This window comes from Brassica napus, chromosome A4 (genome assembly GCF_020379485.1).
Source record: "Brassica napus cultivar Da-Ae chromosome A4, Da-Ae, whole genome shotgun sequence".
NCBI lineage: Eukaryota > Viridiplantae > Streptophyta > Magnoliopsida > Brassicales > Brassicaceae > Brassica > Brassica napus.
The window spans coordinates 14026336-14042224 of NC_063437.1; the positions used below are offsets into that span (position 1 = coordinate 14026336).

The 15889-nt window shown below is 38.9% G+C and overlaps 4 protein-coding genes across 4 annotated transcripts; 3 read left to right on the plus strand and 1 right to left on the minus strand.

The window, feature by feature from the left end:
• Positions 1-280: 280 nt before the first annotated feature.
• Positions 281-1299, plus strand: LOC106377801. The gene is made up of 2 exons (XM_022696351.2): positions 281-1223; positions 1271-1299. Exons 1-2 carry the CDS (start codon positions 281-283, stop codon positions 1297-1299), a joined length of 972 nt encoding a protein of 323 aa, XP_022552072.2.
• Positions 1239-8931, minus strand: LOC125608025. The gene is made up of 6 exons (XM_048777727.1): positions 7838-8931; positions 7062-7766; positions 6471-6856; positions 6311-6392; positions 6089-6228; positions 1239-1550 (listed from the first exon to the last, which is right to left on the minus strand). The coding sequence occupies exons 1-6, from the start codon at positions 8714-8716 to the stop codon at positions 1304-1306; spliced, it is 2439 nt and encodes an 812-aa protein (XP_048633684.1). The 5' UTR covers positions 8717-8931; the 3' UTR covers positions 1239-1303.
• Positions 8932-9843: 912 nt separating this feature from the next.
• LOC106393960 (serine/threonine-protein kinase RIO1-like) lies at positions 9844-12709 on the plus strand. Its single transcript, XM_048777728.1, has 11 exons — positions 9844-10332; positions 10411-10503; positions 10598-10677; positions 10775-10888; positions 11070-11143; positions 11320-11396; positions 11489-11572; positions 11658-11750; positions 11835-11942; positions 12013-12084; positions 12170-12709. Exons 1-11 carry the CDS (start codon positions 9898-9900, stop codon positions 12557-12559), a joined length of 1620 nt encoding a protein of 539 aa, XP_048633685.1. The 5' UTR covers positions 9844-9897; the 3' UTR covers positions 12560-12709.
• A 1197-nt stretch (positions 12710-13906) lies between these two features.
• On the plus strand, positions 13907-15082 carry LOC106391209 (E3 ubiquitin-protein ligase SINA-like 7). The gene is made up of 2 exons (XM_048777730.1): positions 13907-14187; positions 14271-15082. The coding sequence occupies exons 1-2, from the start codon at positions 14017-14019 to the stop codon at positions 14928-14930; spliced, it is 831 nt and encodes a 276-aa protein (XP_048633687.1). The 5' UTR covers positions 13907-14016; the 3' UTR covers positions 14931-15082.
• The last annotated feature ends 807 nt before the right edge of the window (positions 15083-15889 follow it).

Consider the following 15889-nt stretch of genomic DNA (forward strand, 5'->3'; position numbering starts at 1 on the left):
TTTTCTAGGGTTTTGTAAGAAGCATCAGTCAACTCAATTGTGTGTCAGCTATAAAGCAAAGCAAGGAAATCCAAATAAGATCGACATTGATCTTAATAAGATGCCAACTGATGCAAGCACTAGTGAAGAGAACAAGCGAAATCCTTGTGACATTGGGACCGCTTCAAATACTGTTAAGGGGGCTAAGCATAACGAGAAGAAGAAAGGGAAGATGAAGCAAAGTGAAGTTGATGGAGATGATTATGATGCTGACAAGCATAACGAGAAGAAGAAAGGAAAAATGAAGCAAGACGAGGTTGAAAGAGATGATGATGATGCTGAGAAGATCAATGCTGAAAAAGAAAACAGAGAAAAATTGGCAAAGAGTCAGGTGGTCGAATTGGTTAAGACGGGAGATCTTTTCCTCAACAAAACAGTTTTGAAAGCGAGGTTTGAGTTATGTGCAATGAAGCATAACTTTCACTACACAGTTACCAACTCCAATAAATCAGTTTGGTGTATTAGATGCGCTGATAAGGTGTGCTTTTGGGGTGCTCGAGCTGAGTGTTTGAAGGGCTCCACATATTTTATTATTAAGAAGTATGTCGGTGTACATTCCTGCGCACCTTCAAACAAAACCAGTGCCGGAAGGACAGCTTCAGCGAAAACGATAGGCAATCTGATAATGCATAAATATGAAGGTATCAAGGAAGGGCCTAAAGCGAAAGATATTGTTCAGATTATGCGCAATGATTATGGATGTGAGATCTCTGAATCTTTAGCATGGGATTCCCGTGAATATGCAGTCAACGCTGTTAGAGGTATTCCAGAGGAAAGTTATGGGAAAATACCAAAATATTTGCACATGCTGCGAGAGGCCAATCCGGGTACACATTCCTCTTACAAGACTGACGTCGATGGTAGATTTCGATATCTGTTTATAGCGTTTGGTCAATCGATCAGAGGCTTTAACACAGTCATGAGGCGTGTCATTGTTGTCGATGGAACATTCTTGAAGAGTAAATTCAAAGGGGTGCTACTGGTTGCAACTGCTATAGATGGAAATTCAAATTTATATCCTATTGCATTTGGGATAGTAGACTCTGAGAATGAGCAGTCTTGGGAATGGTTTATGAGAGAATTAAAAGTTGTTGTTGCTGATGATAATGGTTTGGCTTTTATTTCGGATAGACAAGTGTCAATAGCGAAGGCAGTGGAGAAAGTGTATCCCCTAGCGAGACATGGTATCTGTATTCATCATTTGTTGAATAATGTGATATCATATTTCAAGGGGAAGGGATTAGCTGGGTTGATTTCTAAGGCTTCAAAGGCTTATAGAGTGGTTGATTTCAAGAAGACGTTTGCTCATGTTTGCAATATCAGTCCAGCAATTGGAACGTATCTTATGGAAGCAGATGTCAGAAAGTGGGCTAGATGTCAATTTCATGGATACAGGTATGACATTAGGACAAACAATCCTGCAGAGTCGATAAATTCTGCGTTGCGTTCGCCGAGAGAGTTTCCCGTAATTCCTTTGTTGGACAGTATTAGAGAAATGCTGACACGTTGGTTTTTTAAGCGTAAGAAGTTGATTTCAAAGCACACCCACCGTTTGACCATAGATGTGGAGGAAAAGATTGATAGGAGAATTGGAAAGGGGAAAACTTTCGCAGTTTACCCTGTAACCGATAGCCAGCTGCTTGTTAAAGGCGATACAATTGACTGCTTTGTTGATTTGGACAAACGGACTTGTTCTTGTGGGAAGTACGACCTCTCGAAAATCCCTTGTAGACACGCAATAAAAGCTGGTTTCTTTGTTGGTAGAGAACCATATACATTGACTGATTTTTTGTATACCACGGGAGCTTGGAGAGAAGCTTATCAAGAAAGCATAAATCCCATTTCAGTTCCTGAAGATGGTTGGTCTGTCCCACAAGTTGTGGAAAATTCTGAAGTGCTACCGCCTGAGACAAGAAGATCTCTTGGAAGAAATAGAAAACGCAGATATGAAACTGTTGAAGACAAAATCCGATCATCACAAGGATCACAGGGGGGTCAGTCTCGTAAGTGCAGTAGATGTGGTCTTGGTGGTCATAATAGAGCAACTTGCAAGATGCCAATATAGTGGATTTGTTGGCTGTGTTCTTCACAATTTAGTGAAATTTTAACAAACTTCTTTTGCTTGATTTCTAGTAACTTTGTTTCTGTTTGTGACAACTTTGTTTCAGTTTTTCAGATTATATTTGCTTGAATATTAGTAACTTTGTTTCAGTTTGGGAGGACTTTGTTTAATCTTCATGCCGTATTAACTTGGTTAGGAGATCTGATTCAATCAATCCCTTAAACAAACTGTGATGTCCACGAAGTGTGGATCGATCGATCTGTATATTGAACGGTCGATCCATTGGTCGATCCTGATCAATATGCAAAACAAACAAAAACACGGACAATCTTTTGATCGACCTGGTATAGTTCTCTCGATCGGCAAAGCTCGATCTCGTCCCGACCGATCGATCGAAATTCGGACCGATCGATCCGCAATATGGATCGATCGGTTGCCCTTTGGAACGATCGATCCCATACTCTGATACATCCTATTTGAACCGAATTTAACTCAGCAAAATAGAAAGAATATGATAAAAACCTCCATTTATCCTCTCCTACATGACTATAATTAATAGAATGATAACTTACCATAGGTTATATAATTAATCAAAGTTATGATCCAAACTGGACTAATAAAACATGCAAACAATCGAGATCCGAATTCGAAATGCGCAGAAAACTTAAAAAACCGGTGGAATACAATGGAAAGATATAACTGATACTGATCATTGGTGGTCGTCAGGACTGCAGCTCCTACTCTGTCCTGGTGCTCGTCTGCTCCTATGGAGGCGTGAACCTCGCTCTTCATCGGTTGCTTCATCAGATGGTTCATTTTCTGCGTCGTCTCTAGTCATATCAGCTGCCTCTGAAGTCTTTGGAGCGCGGCAGCAGGAAGGAGTAGGTGGACATCTAATCTTTGCGAGTGCACCCCACACAGTCTGCATCATCGTCGAGAGCTTGATTAATGTATCGGCAGTCCATGCGAACTGCTGCTGCTGTGTACCATCTAATGGTGGTGCTCCAGAATCAAACTGACCAGTATATGGTGGTAACAAATACTCCATAGAAGGGTTTGGAGTATGATCGACTGAGATATCCGGAATGGTGTCATCCTCACATTGTGTCTGTGCAGGACCAGAAGAAGAAGAACCACGACGACGTTTTGAAGCTGGTGGAGGAGGCGTGTAAAGAACTTCAGCAGGAGGCTTGAATTCCATGTTCTCCACAGACGTCAGAGATGTGATAGCGGGTTGTGGAAGCTTGCAGTGAAGGATTGTCCCATCAGGCATGGTAAAACGGTAAATTGTACCAGAATGAAGGATCTTGGTGTTTAGGAAGAACTGGGCATCAAATCTGTCAACCGTATCCACACAAGGAGTATCCGAAAGATCAATACCATGGTGCATGAAGATCCGAGTAAGTAGACTGCCAATAGACTCATCCAAAGGCTTCCTGTCAAGAGGACGAAGACCCCTAAACTTCCTTTCAAACAACATCTGAGCAAACAATGCTCCCATGTTTACCGAAAGCTCTGCTGGAGGTTCATCTGCAACACCATACGTCGGCCTGAGAGCTAATGGCAGCCCGTAGTGAATAAGCTGCGCTTCATCTTCAGTAACTGATCCTGCTTCTGATTTTCCTAGTAGAAGATGACCCAGATATTTTGCTACCACTCGCAAGACCGGGTTTCTGAGCATTGCAAGTTTAGCTTCCCGAGATACATAAGAACTGTCTGCAATCTGGCTCCACAACAAGTAAGCACAAGGGAACTTGGGTAAAGAGCATGCCTCATGTCGGGTCTCAAATCCGAATAGTATACACAGCTCGTGTATAGACATCTCATAAAGCAGTCCTCTACATAGGAATGTAAGTTTACCTTCGCTAGCAACTTTGTTTACCTCGGACTTGTAGTGCAACTCAACTGAAGAGAGAAACTGTATAACCAAGTCTGGATATAATGGTTGTGGATTGTAGCCAAGAGTCCCAAGTCCCATGTTTTTCCACATCTTTTTGACATCCCGCACAATTCCCAACTCCTTTGTAGTGTAATCGCAGATGAACTTTGTTGGTTTAAATCTCATCCGCTGCAAACCATTGTATAGAATGCAGTGGTAATCACTCCAACCAGCATAGTAATCGCGGTGTGCGTAGGATGCAAGTTCTCTTAACTCCTTCTTACTTGAGATTTGTCGGTTATGAATTGTAGGGAGTTTAGAGAATGGAGTCAATGGGTCACGAGGCCAAGGGGCTGCTTCCCGAGGCTCATCACTTTCGGGCTGCGCCGAGGTCGAAGCAGCTGTTTCCTTGGTCTTTTTCGGTAGTCCTTTTTTTACCATTTTCTGCACACAAACCTTTACAAATGAGTTCTCAAATGTAAAACTGAGTAAATTGACATGGACAATGATTCAACACCTATGCAACTCAACAACTAACATTACAGCATCAGTAATCTCACTCTATTAATTCCCAATTTTCGGAATTTTTTTATAAAATAAGTAACCCTAAATTTTTAAATCAAACTTAAAACTACGAATTAAGGCAAGAGCTATATGGAAAATCGTCACTAATCATCACCCTAACACACGATTTAAGCCAAAACGACTTAAAAACACTAAAATTTCACTTTTTGCTATTTAAATTTCGAACTATAAAAGTAGAGATAGAGTTTCATACCTTCACAGATCGACCGAAAGAGTGGTAGATTCGGAATTATCTCACGAAATCGTGTGGGTTAGGCTCAAGAATCGTCCAAATCGGAGTTAAATCGAGAGAGATAGGATTTGTGAAGGGGGTTTTGATTCCATTCTCTCAAGAAAAATTGGGGAAGAAGATAAAAGTGAGGTTTTGATCTCACAATCACGATTTTATGAGTAAAATCGTGTTATTCCGGTTCAATTTAAGTGGGTATTAAACCGGATTTAACCGATGAAAACCATAAAATAGACTTATCAGGGTACGGGATCGATCGATCCGAAATACAGATCGATCGATCTGAAAGCGATCGAGCTTTGCCGAACGAGCGTACTGGAACAGGTCGATCAAAAGATGCTGCGCGTTTTCTGTTTGTTCTGCATAATGCTCAGGGTACGGGATCGATCGATCCGAAAGACAGATCGATCGATCTGAAAGCGATCGAGCTTTGCCGAACGACCGTACTGGAACAGGTCGATCAAAAGATGCTGCGCGTTTTGTGTTTGTTCTGCATAATGCTCAGGGTTCGGGATCGATCGATCCGAAAGACAGATCGATCGATCCCGAACCCTGATCAAGCTTTGCCAAACGAGCGTAATGGAACAGATCGATCGATATACTTAGATTTACCGGATTCGCAATTGTTAATGTTGTCTTTTATTTTGTAAGATCAAGTACTGTATATAGAAAAAAACCATTAAAACACAAACTCCTAAAATCATTACAAAATAAGTTTAAAAAAGCATAACCAACAATAAATCATAAATCATCAATCTCAACATACTCGGCAGGCTTACTACACTTAATAGGTTCATACTTTGACATTCTCTCAATCAGTTCTAGATCATTAGCTGCTTCCCATAGATCCCACATAATCTTTATCCGAGCTCCCCAGATGTTCTCATCATTCACCATAAATATGTCCAACCCAAGCACGTGGCATTCGATGTGTTTTATAGTGTACACACCACAATGACATTGAAGTCGGTTAAGACCACTCATAGGTACATAGGAAACATTGTACGGAGTGATGTGGAGATGCTTCTGTATTGTCAATGACTGCACGGCCTTGACAATCCGAGGAATAAGCTGCGCGAAAGCTTCCACTTCCTTGATTTTTTTTTTACCCCCGCAGTCAAACACCTGGATATTCCTAGTCACAAAACTGATGCATAAAGCAATCCAATGGTTGCAATTGACCCAGACAGGAACGTACATCCGATCCACATCGACATTCCACAACATTTGTGTTCTTCCATGGGAAGGCAGTTCACCTTTACCGTATTGCAGTAGTAATGGATCCATAGTGTATTTTTTAATTCCCTTACAGAAATTCTGGTAATCCTTAGCAATGAGGTCGCTGAAGACGCATGTCATGAAAGCAACACGATCTACGTTCCATCGTTTCAATGTTGTTCTTTCCCGGAAAACATACATTATAGCATCAATTTCCTGCAAAAACGAAGACAAATCTGTAATGTATACAGTAATATAATAGGTAACATTTTATAGAAATAACCAGTCGAATGCTTACGTAGTTTTTAAGCCAACTGCTGGCAGACATAATACGTCCGGCTAGATCACCGTCTAACATAGAAGGACCAATCTGTATAGCTCTGTAAACAAAATACAATGGTAGAGATGTCAATTATTAAGAAAATCAACCGAATGATATATACAAAGGAATAACATACGTTCGTGTATCTTGCCAGTCCTGCATCTTCTTAAAATCTGTAGGATGCACAAACACCAAGCAGCGATCAGGGAAATTTTCGCCGTCTAGCTCTATATCTCGGTCATCTAATCGGACCGCTGGCTTCTTCAATGATTTTTGAAGTTCCAATGAATCTGTTGGCTTCTTCAATGATTTAGGAAGTTCCAACCAATCCAATGAATCTTCGACTTTAGCTTGAGAAGGATTCAAACCTTTCACAAATGTGTCTAATGGAAGGTTCTTCATGCAACTTTCCAAAAACTCTTGTGTACCCATACGAAGATCACTAGCTGATGATTGAGTAACTTTTGCACGAGGTAAATTGACACACGAATCAGCAGTCTTTAACTCTTGGTTTTTTACAGCCTGTTGACAAACACGTACAATTACAAATTACACATACAAGTTTCATGTTCAAAATAGAGAATAGACATAAACGCCAAGTTCGAAATCCATAATAAACATACAAACTTCCAAATACATATTACATCAAACCTAGCTTCAAAGACCTACATTCCATCGCCTAGTTCCAAGCTTTCAACATCTTTTAACTCTTTCTCTTAGTAGTTACCTTTTTCTTTGTTGGAGCAGTTCCTTTTTTGCTGGTGCTAGGACCACTGTTGATTTTGGTCAAGCTAGGACCGCTTGCTTGATCACTCTTTCCCACCAATTCAGTCACCACTAAACTTGTCCTGAGCTGTGTAACCTCAGCCTCAATTTTCCCCAATCTGTCGGTTACAACGGTCTCAAATTGCTCAGTTCTCTCTGAAGCTGTCCTGAGTTGTGTAACCTCAGTCTCAATCTTACCCAACCTGTCCGAGAACTGCTGACAGAATTTCTCCCCAAAAGCAGTAAAAGAAGCTTGTACCAGATCCTCCAAGAAATTTTTCATATCTGTGTCAATATTTCCTTTTGATGAAGCAGCTAGGTGGCACAAAACATTCTTTTTCCTTGACTCTGCTCCTCGGTCTGCATGCTTTCTCTTGTTTCTTCCCGAAACATCAGCTGTGCCATCAACATTCCCTGCAACATGACTATTTTCACCTCTCTCAGTATCAGCTGTTTGATCCTCTCCTTTCTCTTCGCCAGATTCCTCAAATTCAGAGTTCGTACCTTCTTTTACTCCCCAAACATGATTGTTCCAATCATGTTTACTATTGATCATATCTAAAATACGATCTACTCTTTCATCTTTCTTCTCATCCTTCTGTACAAAATCAGTTGCCAAAAGGACCACTCCATCTATGTGGGATTCCATGAATGAATGCAAAATTCCCTACATCAATCAAATCATTAGTAAAGTGAACAAAACAATAAATATTTTAATTTGAAAATAAATTTGCATACGTTTTCTGGGAATAAGTTCTCAACGCCAATGATATCTTCATAAGAACATTTTGCACATCCTCTCCAATTACCACACAGTGGACCTGTAAAATCTTTACTGACTTTTGTGCCACAAATCTCTCCTAAAGCAGGAACAGCTTCCATTATCCAAATTTGGAAACCAAACAAGAATCCTTCCATCAGATACCCCTCTTTCTGCTCTAATTTATGCCTTGTTTTATCAATTTGCTTCAGAAGGAAATCAAACGAATACAGACCCCATGGATAATTCCGAAGCTTCTCCAAATCCATCGCCAACTTCATGTACAGATGCGGGATATTCACCTTCTCATCCTTTCCCATCACCACACCCATAATAACGCAAAGATATATCAGTCTCACCCTATCAACCCAAGTCCAGGTATTGCTCTCTTCCAAATGCTTCTTTTTTATGATCTGCAAATTTATTTTTCCATTTGTCTTTATCTGCTTGCTCCAAAAACCATTATCGTCTTTCCATGTCACTAGCCCACTGTTATTCTCTCGCTTCACTTTCAGACCAGTGACAGCATGATACTCTTGCAATCCAAAACGCAGAGGTCTCCTAGCGAAAGTGAACCACTTCTCATGTCTCTTGCTTGTCATCAACTCCTTACACAAAAAAGAGTGTACCAACCTCGCCGAAAACTTCAGATCATTCTTCTGGATAACCATAATCTGTGAAAAAATGGGATCTTTCATAACTTCATCGAATTCTGGTTCCATTTTTTCTTTTAGCAACTCGAGAAGTTTTAGTCGGCAGCTGTTATTAATCTTCTTAACCTGAGGTTCCAATCCCTCACCGTATAAACGATTAGGCAACTCCAACTCCATACCTGAAATTTGAAAACAATACAACATATATCTATTAATAACAAAAACCTAAAATCCCTAAATCTATCCCGAAAATATGATTTAAACCATGATTGTGTACAAAATCTTCTCTAATCATCACCTTAACACATGATTGAAGTCTAAATATCTTAACTAACTCAAAAATCTACCTTTTACCTTTCTAATTTCAAACTCTAAAAAGAAGTGGAGATAGAGTTTCATACCTTTGCAGAACGAACTAAAGAGTGATAGATTCGTAATAAGCTCACGAAATTGTATGAGTTAGGCCAAATAATCGTCCAAATCAGAGAATTGAGTGAGTTAGGGTTAATGAACTTTGGGTGAGAATTTGATTTTCTCTCCCTTTGTTCATGAATGGGAAATTAAGGGTTTTGTCCCAGAGAAATCGAGCTTAAAAAGTTGAAATCATGCTTGGTCGGTTCAAATCAAGTGGGAATCAACCCGGATATAATCATACAAAACCAAAAAAATCGATTTGGGATTCTTTCCTGGGCACGGGATCGATCGATCTATTCTTAGTGGATCGGTCGATCTGTAAGGAATCGACCTTCGCCGATCGAGTGAAATGGACCAGGTCGATCAGTATATATTTCGCGTTTTTTTTTGTTCTGAATAATTATCGGGATCGAGCGATCCACTGTAACTTGTAAATCTGGATCGATCGATCCCGCTTGTCGAACTCATTATTTATCTTTTTCAAAAAATTACAATTTTAAGGGCATTACTGCCATTTTCGAAAAAATTAGTCTAATAGGACATAAAGTAGTACAGATTAGTCTAAAGGGACATAGTTACCTTTTTTTTGCTCTAAAAAAACAGATTTCCCTAAATAAAAATTATCTTTTTAACGAAAAAAACATCTGAACATACCAAACCCTTTAACAAAATGAAAACATCTGAACATAACAAAACTAATTTTGTAGAATGAGTAATCGCTATTTTTGTTTGTGTGTACTACTCATATTCTATATTTTCCCCCAATAGAATGCAAAACCAAATCTAACCAAATAGAATTTGTTACGGGATAAAGCCAAATCGACCAAACTTTCAAACCGAGCACGAACCAAAGACCTAGACCAATTTAATTGAAAACCGGTTTAGGGTAGCTGATAAATAAAGAAAAAAAGGGTTTCGATATCTTCCTCTGAATCTTTCTCGCCGCTTCTCTTAACAAACAAAACAAAAAGATGGAGGAAGTTATAGCAGAGCCGCCTCCGACTATCTCTCCGGCGATTGTGGATTACGACGAGCATATTGAAGACGATGACGACGACTCCGATCTTTCTATCTCGTCAGACTCCGACATAGGCGAAGCTCTAGACTGGCTCGACGGCAAAGACGACGACGAGCTCATCGGCGGCGGCTTCTCTCTCCACGCTCGTCGTCCCAACGCCCACGGCGGAAATGGAGCTAGGCCTAACTCAGGCGCTCTTCAGCCTCTTTCTAACAAGGCTCAGAAGCTTTCCAGCCATGTCCGAGCTTCCCCTTTGGAGGCGTGGGAAGGTAGAGTCGAGGTCGGGATGTCGAACTCTGTGACGACTGCGATTCGTGGGAGTCTCAGAGACACGGAGATTGGGAGGAGCAGGAACACTGATAAAGCAGATAGGGCGACAGTTGAACAGGTGTGAAAGTTTCTTTTTTGTTATAAAAAAAAACCAATCTTGTCGGAATGTGCTGATGTTGTTTTTTGTTTTGACCAGGCGCTTGATCCGAGGACACGTATGGTGTTGTTTAGGATGCTTAATCGTGGTGTGTTTAATGATGTTAATGGATGTATATCCACAGGCAAAGAAGTATGTAACTCATTTTTGATAATTATTATTTAAGTAGCACCACCAACGTGTATAGATAGATTCGTTTGTTAACAGCGCTCTCTCTCTTTTATAGGCTAATGTGTATCATGCTACAAAATCTGATGGTGCGGAACTTGCAATAAAAGTGTACAAGACATCAGTTCTGGTCTTCAAGTGAGTTTAATACATGTTCTTATCAAAAGTTTTGGACTTTGAGACCATATTGTTATTGACCCTTTGAAACGCTGTTTTCAACTTTTGATGATTCTAGGGATCGAGATCGATATGTACAAGGAGATTACCGTTTCAGACATGGCTACTGTAAGCATAATCCCCGGAAGATGGTGAAGACCTGGGCTGAGAAAGAACACAGAAATCTTAAGAGGTAAAAAAATCTACATACAGTTCGTTATTGGTGTGTGCTACATTTTAAGACATGAGTGAAATTAGAATAAGGAATTTTGGTAGTACACTTAGTACATATGAAACATGATAACTGTAGGTTAACATATCTTGTTTTCCAAACATAATCCTTAGTTTTATATGTATACATATTTCATTGGCAGGCTTCAGGCAGCAGGAATTAGATGTCCAGTTCCCATACTTCTACGACTTCATGTTCTTGTCATGGAGTTTATTGGTACGCTCTGATGCATTATCTGTTGTTTTGGTCACTTATTCAAGAATTCTCATCTTTTTCACTCTGATTTCATGTATGATTTCACTTGTTTCAAACAGAGAAATGATGAAGTATATATTTTTCAGTTAGCTAGTCAAACTAAGATTTTTATTTTATTTTATTATATAAATTTGCAGGAAGAGATGGCTGGGCTGCACCGCGTCTCAAGGATGCTGCACTATCACTAGACAAGTTACGCGAGTCTTATCTAGAGGTATGCGAGTGTCTTAATATCTTTATGGTCTCATTGCTATCATAACGAGGTTTTGCTGACATCTTTTCGTATTGATTTTTTTTTGTGTACAGTTGATAATCCAAATGAGAACATTGTATCAGAAGTGCAAACTGGTTCATGGAGATCTCAGTGAGTATAACATTCTTTATTTCGAGGTGAGTTTTGAGTTAATTTGTTCTTAAAGTACCTCTTTTGGGTTTACATGACTCACTTATTGATGTTATCTTGATCTTTTCTCAGGGGCACCTTTATATAATTGATGTTTCACAATCTGTGGACCTGGACCATCCTCTTGCCCTCACTTTTCTACGGGAAGATTGTGACCACGTTTCAGTAAGTGCTTGACGATTTTAACAATACTTGATTTGACTGGATAATGGTATCTCATGCAGTTTTATTTCGACATTTCACGTGCAGGATTTTTTCAAGAAACATGGTGTTGCTGTGATGACCATAAGGGAGCTATTTGACTTCATAGTCGACCCAACGATTTCAGACGAGAATGTTGATAGCTATTTGGAAGAGGTATGTAACGTTTAACCAGTGGAAGCCTTCACGTTTACGCTAAACTAATGAAGTGCGTAATATTTGTCAGGTCCAACGGAAAGTGATAGAGCGAGGAGAGCTATCCGTAGAGGATGAGATCGCGGATTCAGTATTCATGAAGGTAAGTGAAAGTATATATCTAGTCATTAGAAATAATGTCTGAAAGATTATTTCAATCTTATTGTTTTGGTCGTTATGGTGATCAGTCATACATACCGAAGTCTCTGGACGCTGTGAAGAACCCGGAAGCTGATGTGGAGAAGATAACAAGCGGGCAGGACACAGGAGACATGTTGTACCAAACAATAACGGGGCTTAAGGATGCTCTTCCTAAAGTAGATGAGCAGCTAGTAAAGGTTGATGTTGAAGAGGGAAAAGAGGAAGAAAAAGGAGAAGGAGAAGAAGAAAGTGAAAACGAAGAAGAGGAAAGTGGAAGTGAGAGTGAAGAGGAGTTGGGTCCTGAAGACAAGAAAGCAGCAAGGAAAGAGCACAAGAAGAAAGTAAAAGAAGAGAAGAGAGAGGCTAGGAAGAACAAGACACCCAAATCTGTCAAGAAGAGAAAGAAGAAAATCTCTAAACCCCACAAGACCCGTTAGTGTTTTTATGTTCCAGATCGACTCTATTTACTTGTCCTTTTGTTATTTATAATTATTTTATGAGTTTCTTTCTTCCAATCTAATAGAATTGTGAGAGGATTTGTGTTGGATTCTTGAATTTGAGTATAAACGTGGGATCGTTTCTCTTTTCTTACATGTGGTTAAAATAGCAATATATGCAACATACAACCATTTTTAACCAGACAGTAGTAGAATTAAACAAATGATATGAAGTCATGAAGATATTTCGTTCAAGAGCAGGTTCACATTCAAAGTAAAAACCTAATTGTTTAGGACATTAAGACAAGCCTAATAGCACTCGGTAATAAGAGAACACCGTAGGTTGCTTGTACACAGAAAAATTGGAACAGCCGGAAGAAGCAACTGTTATCCCAAATTGATGACTGTAATTTATATTTTCTATATTATTAAAACAGAAATACAAAAATAAAATAACCCTTAGTTTTTCAACTTATTTACAATAGCATGCAATTGAAGTTATTAATTAACCTACTTTTTAGGATTTTTTGTCTTTTTCTCTTTAATTAATACATTTCCAAAATCAAATTCTAACTAAAAATTATGGCAACAATAATTAATAAACCTAGCTTTTAGTATTATTTATCTTTTCCTATTTTATTATACATATGTGTGTTTGAAAATAATTAATTCAATATATACATTTTGTAATTACATATATTATATGGTAATTATTTTACTAATTCCACATATACATAATAAATAGTATACAACAATTTTAATATACAAAATCATAAAATCTTGATCCATAAAAATAATTTATACAACAATTTTATTATATATAATCATAAAATTTTGATCCATAAAAAATAAAAATACATCTGTGTGACTTTACAAGTCGTATTCTAAATAAATGGATGATATAATTAAAGGTTTACATGATAAAATAAAACTACTCAATATAAACTATAAAATTATTGTGTTTAGTAATGTCATATTAAAAAAAAATTAAACAGGTAAATTTTAAAATATATATTATCACATGTACAAATAAATATTCATTTATAAATAAACTAACACATGCATGTGTACGCGGATCAAAAACTCTAGTTACCTTTGAAATGGGAGTTTAAGAAAATAGACACTTCCATAATTAGTATTTGAAAAATATCTCTCTTTTTTTGTCAACACTTGAAAAATAACTGTATTCTGCCAGATATTTCGATCATATCTAACATCAATTTCTACTAACGTGCAAAAGAAATTTAAATTCACTTGATTCGAAATTGGGGGAGAATATTTTAGCCTAAAAGCACGCTGATTTATTAGCTCAATAATACTACATGTTTAGTAAAAAGTAAAAACCCAAAAATTAAATAAAAAGCCCAAATAGAACCGGACAATCAGCTAGGGTTTCCAGACAGATTACTAACTGGAGTTGGCTAGTCAGATCGACAACGAGCCTTGCCAATCTCGAAATGGAAGGTTGCTCCGAGGACGAGATGAGACTGACCGACAGTAGTTCGCAAAAGAGGCAACGTACTTCCACCGAATCTGAGGAGAAGAAGAAACGCACCGGGACGCTGCTGGATCTGGATGCTACGGACTGTCCCGTTTGCTTCGATTCTCTCACCATTCCCATCTTTCAGGTTAACATTTCTCATCCCTGAATTGCTCTTCTCCTCATCTCATAAATTAGTTTATTAATCATAATCTTATTTTTGACATATAGTGTGAGAATGGTCATGTAGCATGCTCTACTTGCTGCGGAAAGCTGCGTCAGAAATGTGCAACATGCTCCTTAACCATGGCTTCCCGCAACAGAGCTTTGGAACGGATTCTCGAGCTACTTACAGTTCCTTGTCCAAATGATGGTTGCTCCGCGACTGTCCTTTATGCTGAAACATCAACACATGTAAAGCACTGTGCTTACACCCACCGTCCTTGCCCTTTTAGCAGCTGTGACTTTATTTGCTCCTTCAAGGATTTATATGAACACTGCTTTGCTGCTAAACACTACCAGTCCTCTCGCATGTTTGAATGTGGAACGCAAGTGTTTATAACACCCTTATGTGGTAAGAGGATCATTCTCAAGGAAGAGACTACAGAAGGAGGAGGAGGAGGAGAAATTGTTGTTGTGGAGTGTTTCCAGATGCCTCAAGGTCGAATTATATATGCTAGCTGTATTGGGCCAGGAACAGACGTGTTCTCCAGTAAATTCGAGCTGTATCCAGCTTCGGGTAGGCGTTTGTCTTCTGAATCAAAACTCGAAAGAGTCGGTGAAGTAAGCGATGAACTACCAGGTGGGTCTGTTATGTTTGTTCCTTCATTCACGTGCCCTGACTACAAGTTTTTCATAACCATCAAGAGAGGAGACTTGCTAGGATCATGAAGAAGCTACCACTTCTTCAATATAAGCCACGCACTTACCTACTCTATATATGTTTGTGCTTAAGAGTTTGAAAAGGAGCTTTTGAGTGTTCTTCTTTTGGAAAAATTACAATCAGGAAATGTATATCTAATGCAACATCTACTTTTTTTTTATTAGGTTCCCTTTGTTAACTATATCATCTAACACTTTAAAAATTAATGTGTGATGTGGACCTAATTTCATATTAGTCATATGCCAAACAAATAAGAGAAACGTTCTGCTTTCTGAATCACAAGACAAATCAGAAATGCTTGAAGAACTGTGAAAGCATGCATTTGTCAATACTCTGTAGTTGTGAACCCCAAAGGGCCAAAGCCAATTAACAGATGGTAACTTCAACCAATAAGAGACAAAAGCTAACCAAATAAATAGTGACCTGCAGGACCAGTCTCTACAGGATGTGAAGGCGCGACGATCAAACAAACCTGTGAGTAGACGATGCATTGTTGTATCCCAGTCCAGGTGGGTCCAAGCCAAACAGATTGCCCCACCACTCAGTAACCAAAGCGTGAAAGTATAAGGACATGCAAAGAAGAGGTGATCACGCCTCTCATCCTATTCTCCACAGAAAACAAGTCTGATTCGGTTGTCGAGTACGATGACCTGTTGCAAGTCTATCTTTTACAGCCAGCTAAGTAATGAAAACATAACGAAGAATGCCTTGAGGAAACCAGACGACTTTATTCCACTGAACCTCTACCTTGCGCCCAATGAGTTGATGCCAAGTTTCAACCGCTAGAAATTTGTCACTACATTCATCTTCTCCACAATTTCAAGACAGACCATCAGCTTCAGATGCGGACAGAAAAGAGGGAAGCGAGTAATATCTTGAATCGCTCATCAAAAATGTTGGTCGCAATATGATAGGTTTTTGAGATTGCTAATTTTTCAAAAAAAAAACATGATGCATTGCTGTAAAA

Bases quoted from the DNA above. Each gene is read 5' to 3' on its own strand.
- LOC106391209 (XM_048777730.1), top strand. From the start codon at position 14,017: ATGGAAGGTTGCTCCGAGGACGAGATGAGACTGACCGACAGTAGTTCG. The intron at 14,188-14,270 runs GTTAACATTTCT...TTTGACATATAG, and splicing joins TCACCATTCCCATCTTTCAG to TGTGAGAATGGTCATGTAGC.
- LOC125608025 (XM_048777727.1), bottom strand. From the start codon at position 8,716: ATGTTGTATTGTTTTCAAATTTCAGGTATGGAGTTGGAGTTGCCTAAT. The intron at 6,393-6,470 runs GTATGTTATTCC...TTTTGTTTACAG, and splicing joins GACTGGCAAGATACACGAAC to AGCTATACAGATTGGTCCTT. The intron at 6,229-6,310 runs GTAAGCATTCGA...TCGTTTTTGCAG, and splicing joins GCAGTTGGCTTAAAAACTAC to GAAATTGATGCTATAATGTA.
- LOC106393960 (XM_048777728.1), top strand. From the start codon at position 9,898: ATGGAGGAAGTTATAGCAGAGCCGCCTCCGACTATCTCTCCGGCGATT. The intron at 10,678-10,774 runs GTGAGTTTAATA...TGATGATTCTAG, and splicing joins ACATCAGTTCTGGTCTTCAA to GGATCGAGATCGATATGTAC. The intron at 11,144-11,319 runs GTACGCTCTGAT...ATAAATTTGCAG, and splicing joins TCTTGTCATGGAGTTTATTG to GAAGAGATGGCTGGGCTGCA.
- LOC106377801 (XM_022696351.2), top strand. From the start codon at position 281: ATGAAGCAAGACGAGGTTGAAAGAGATGATGATGATGCTGAGAAGATC. The intron at 1,224-1,270 runs GTATCTGTATTC...TCATATTTCAAG, and splicing joins GTATCCCCTAGCGAGACATG to GGGAAGGGATTAGCTGGGTT.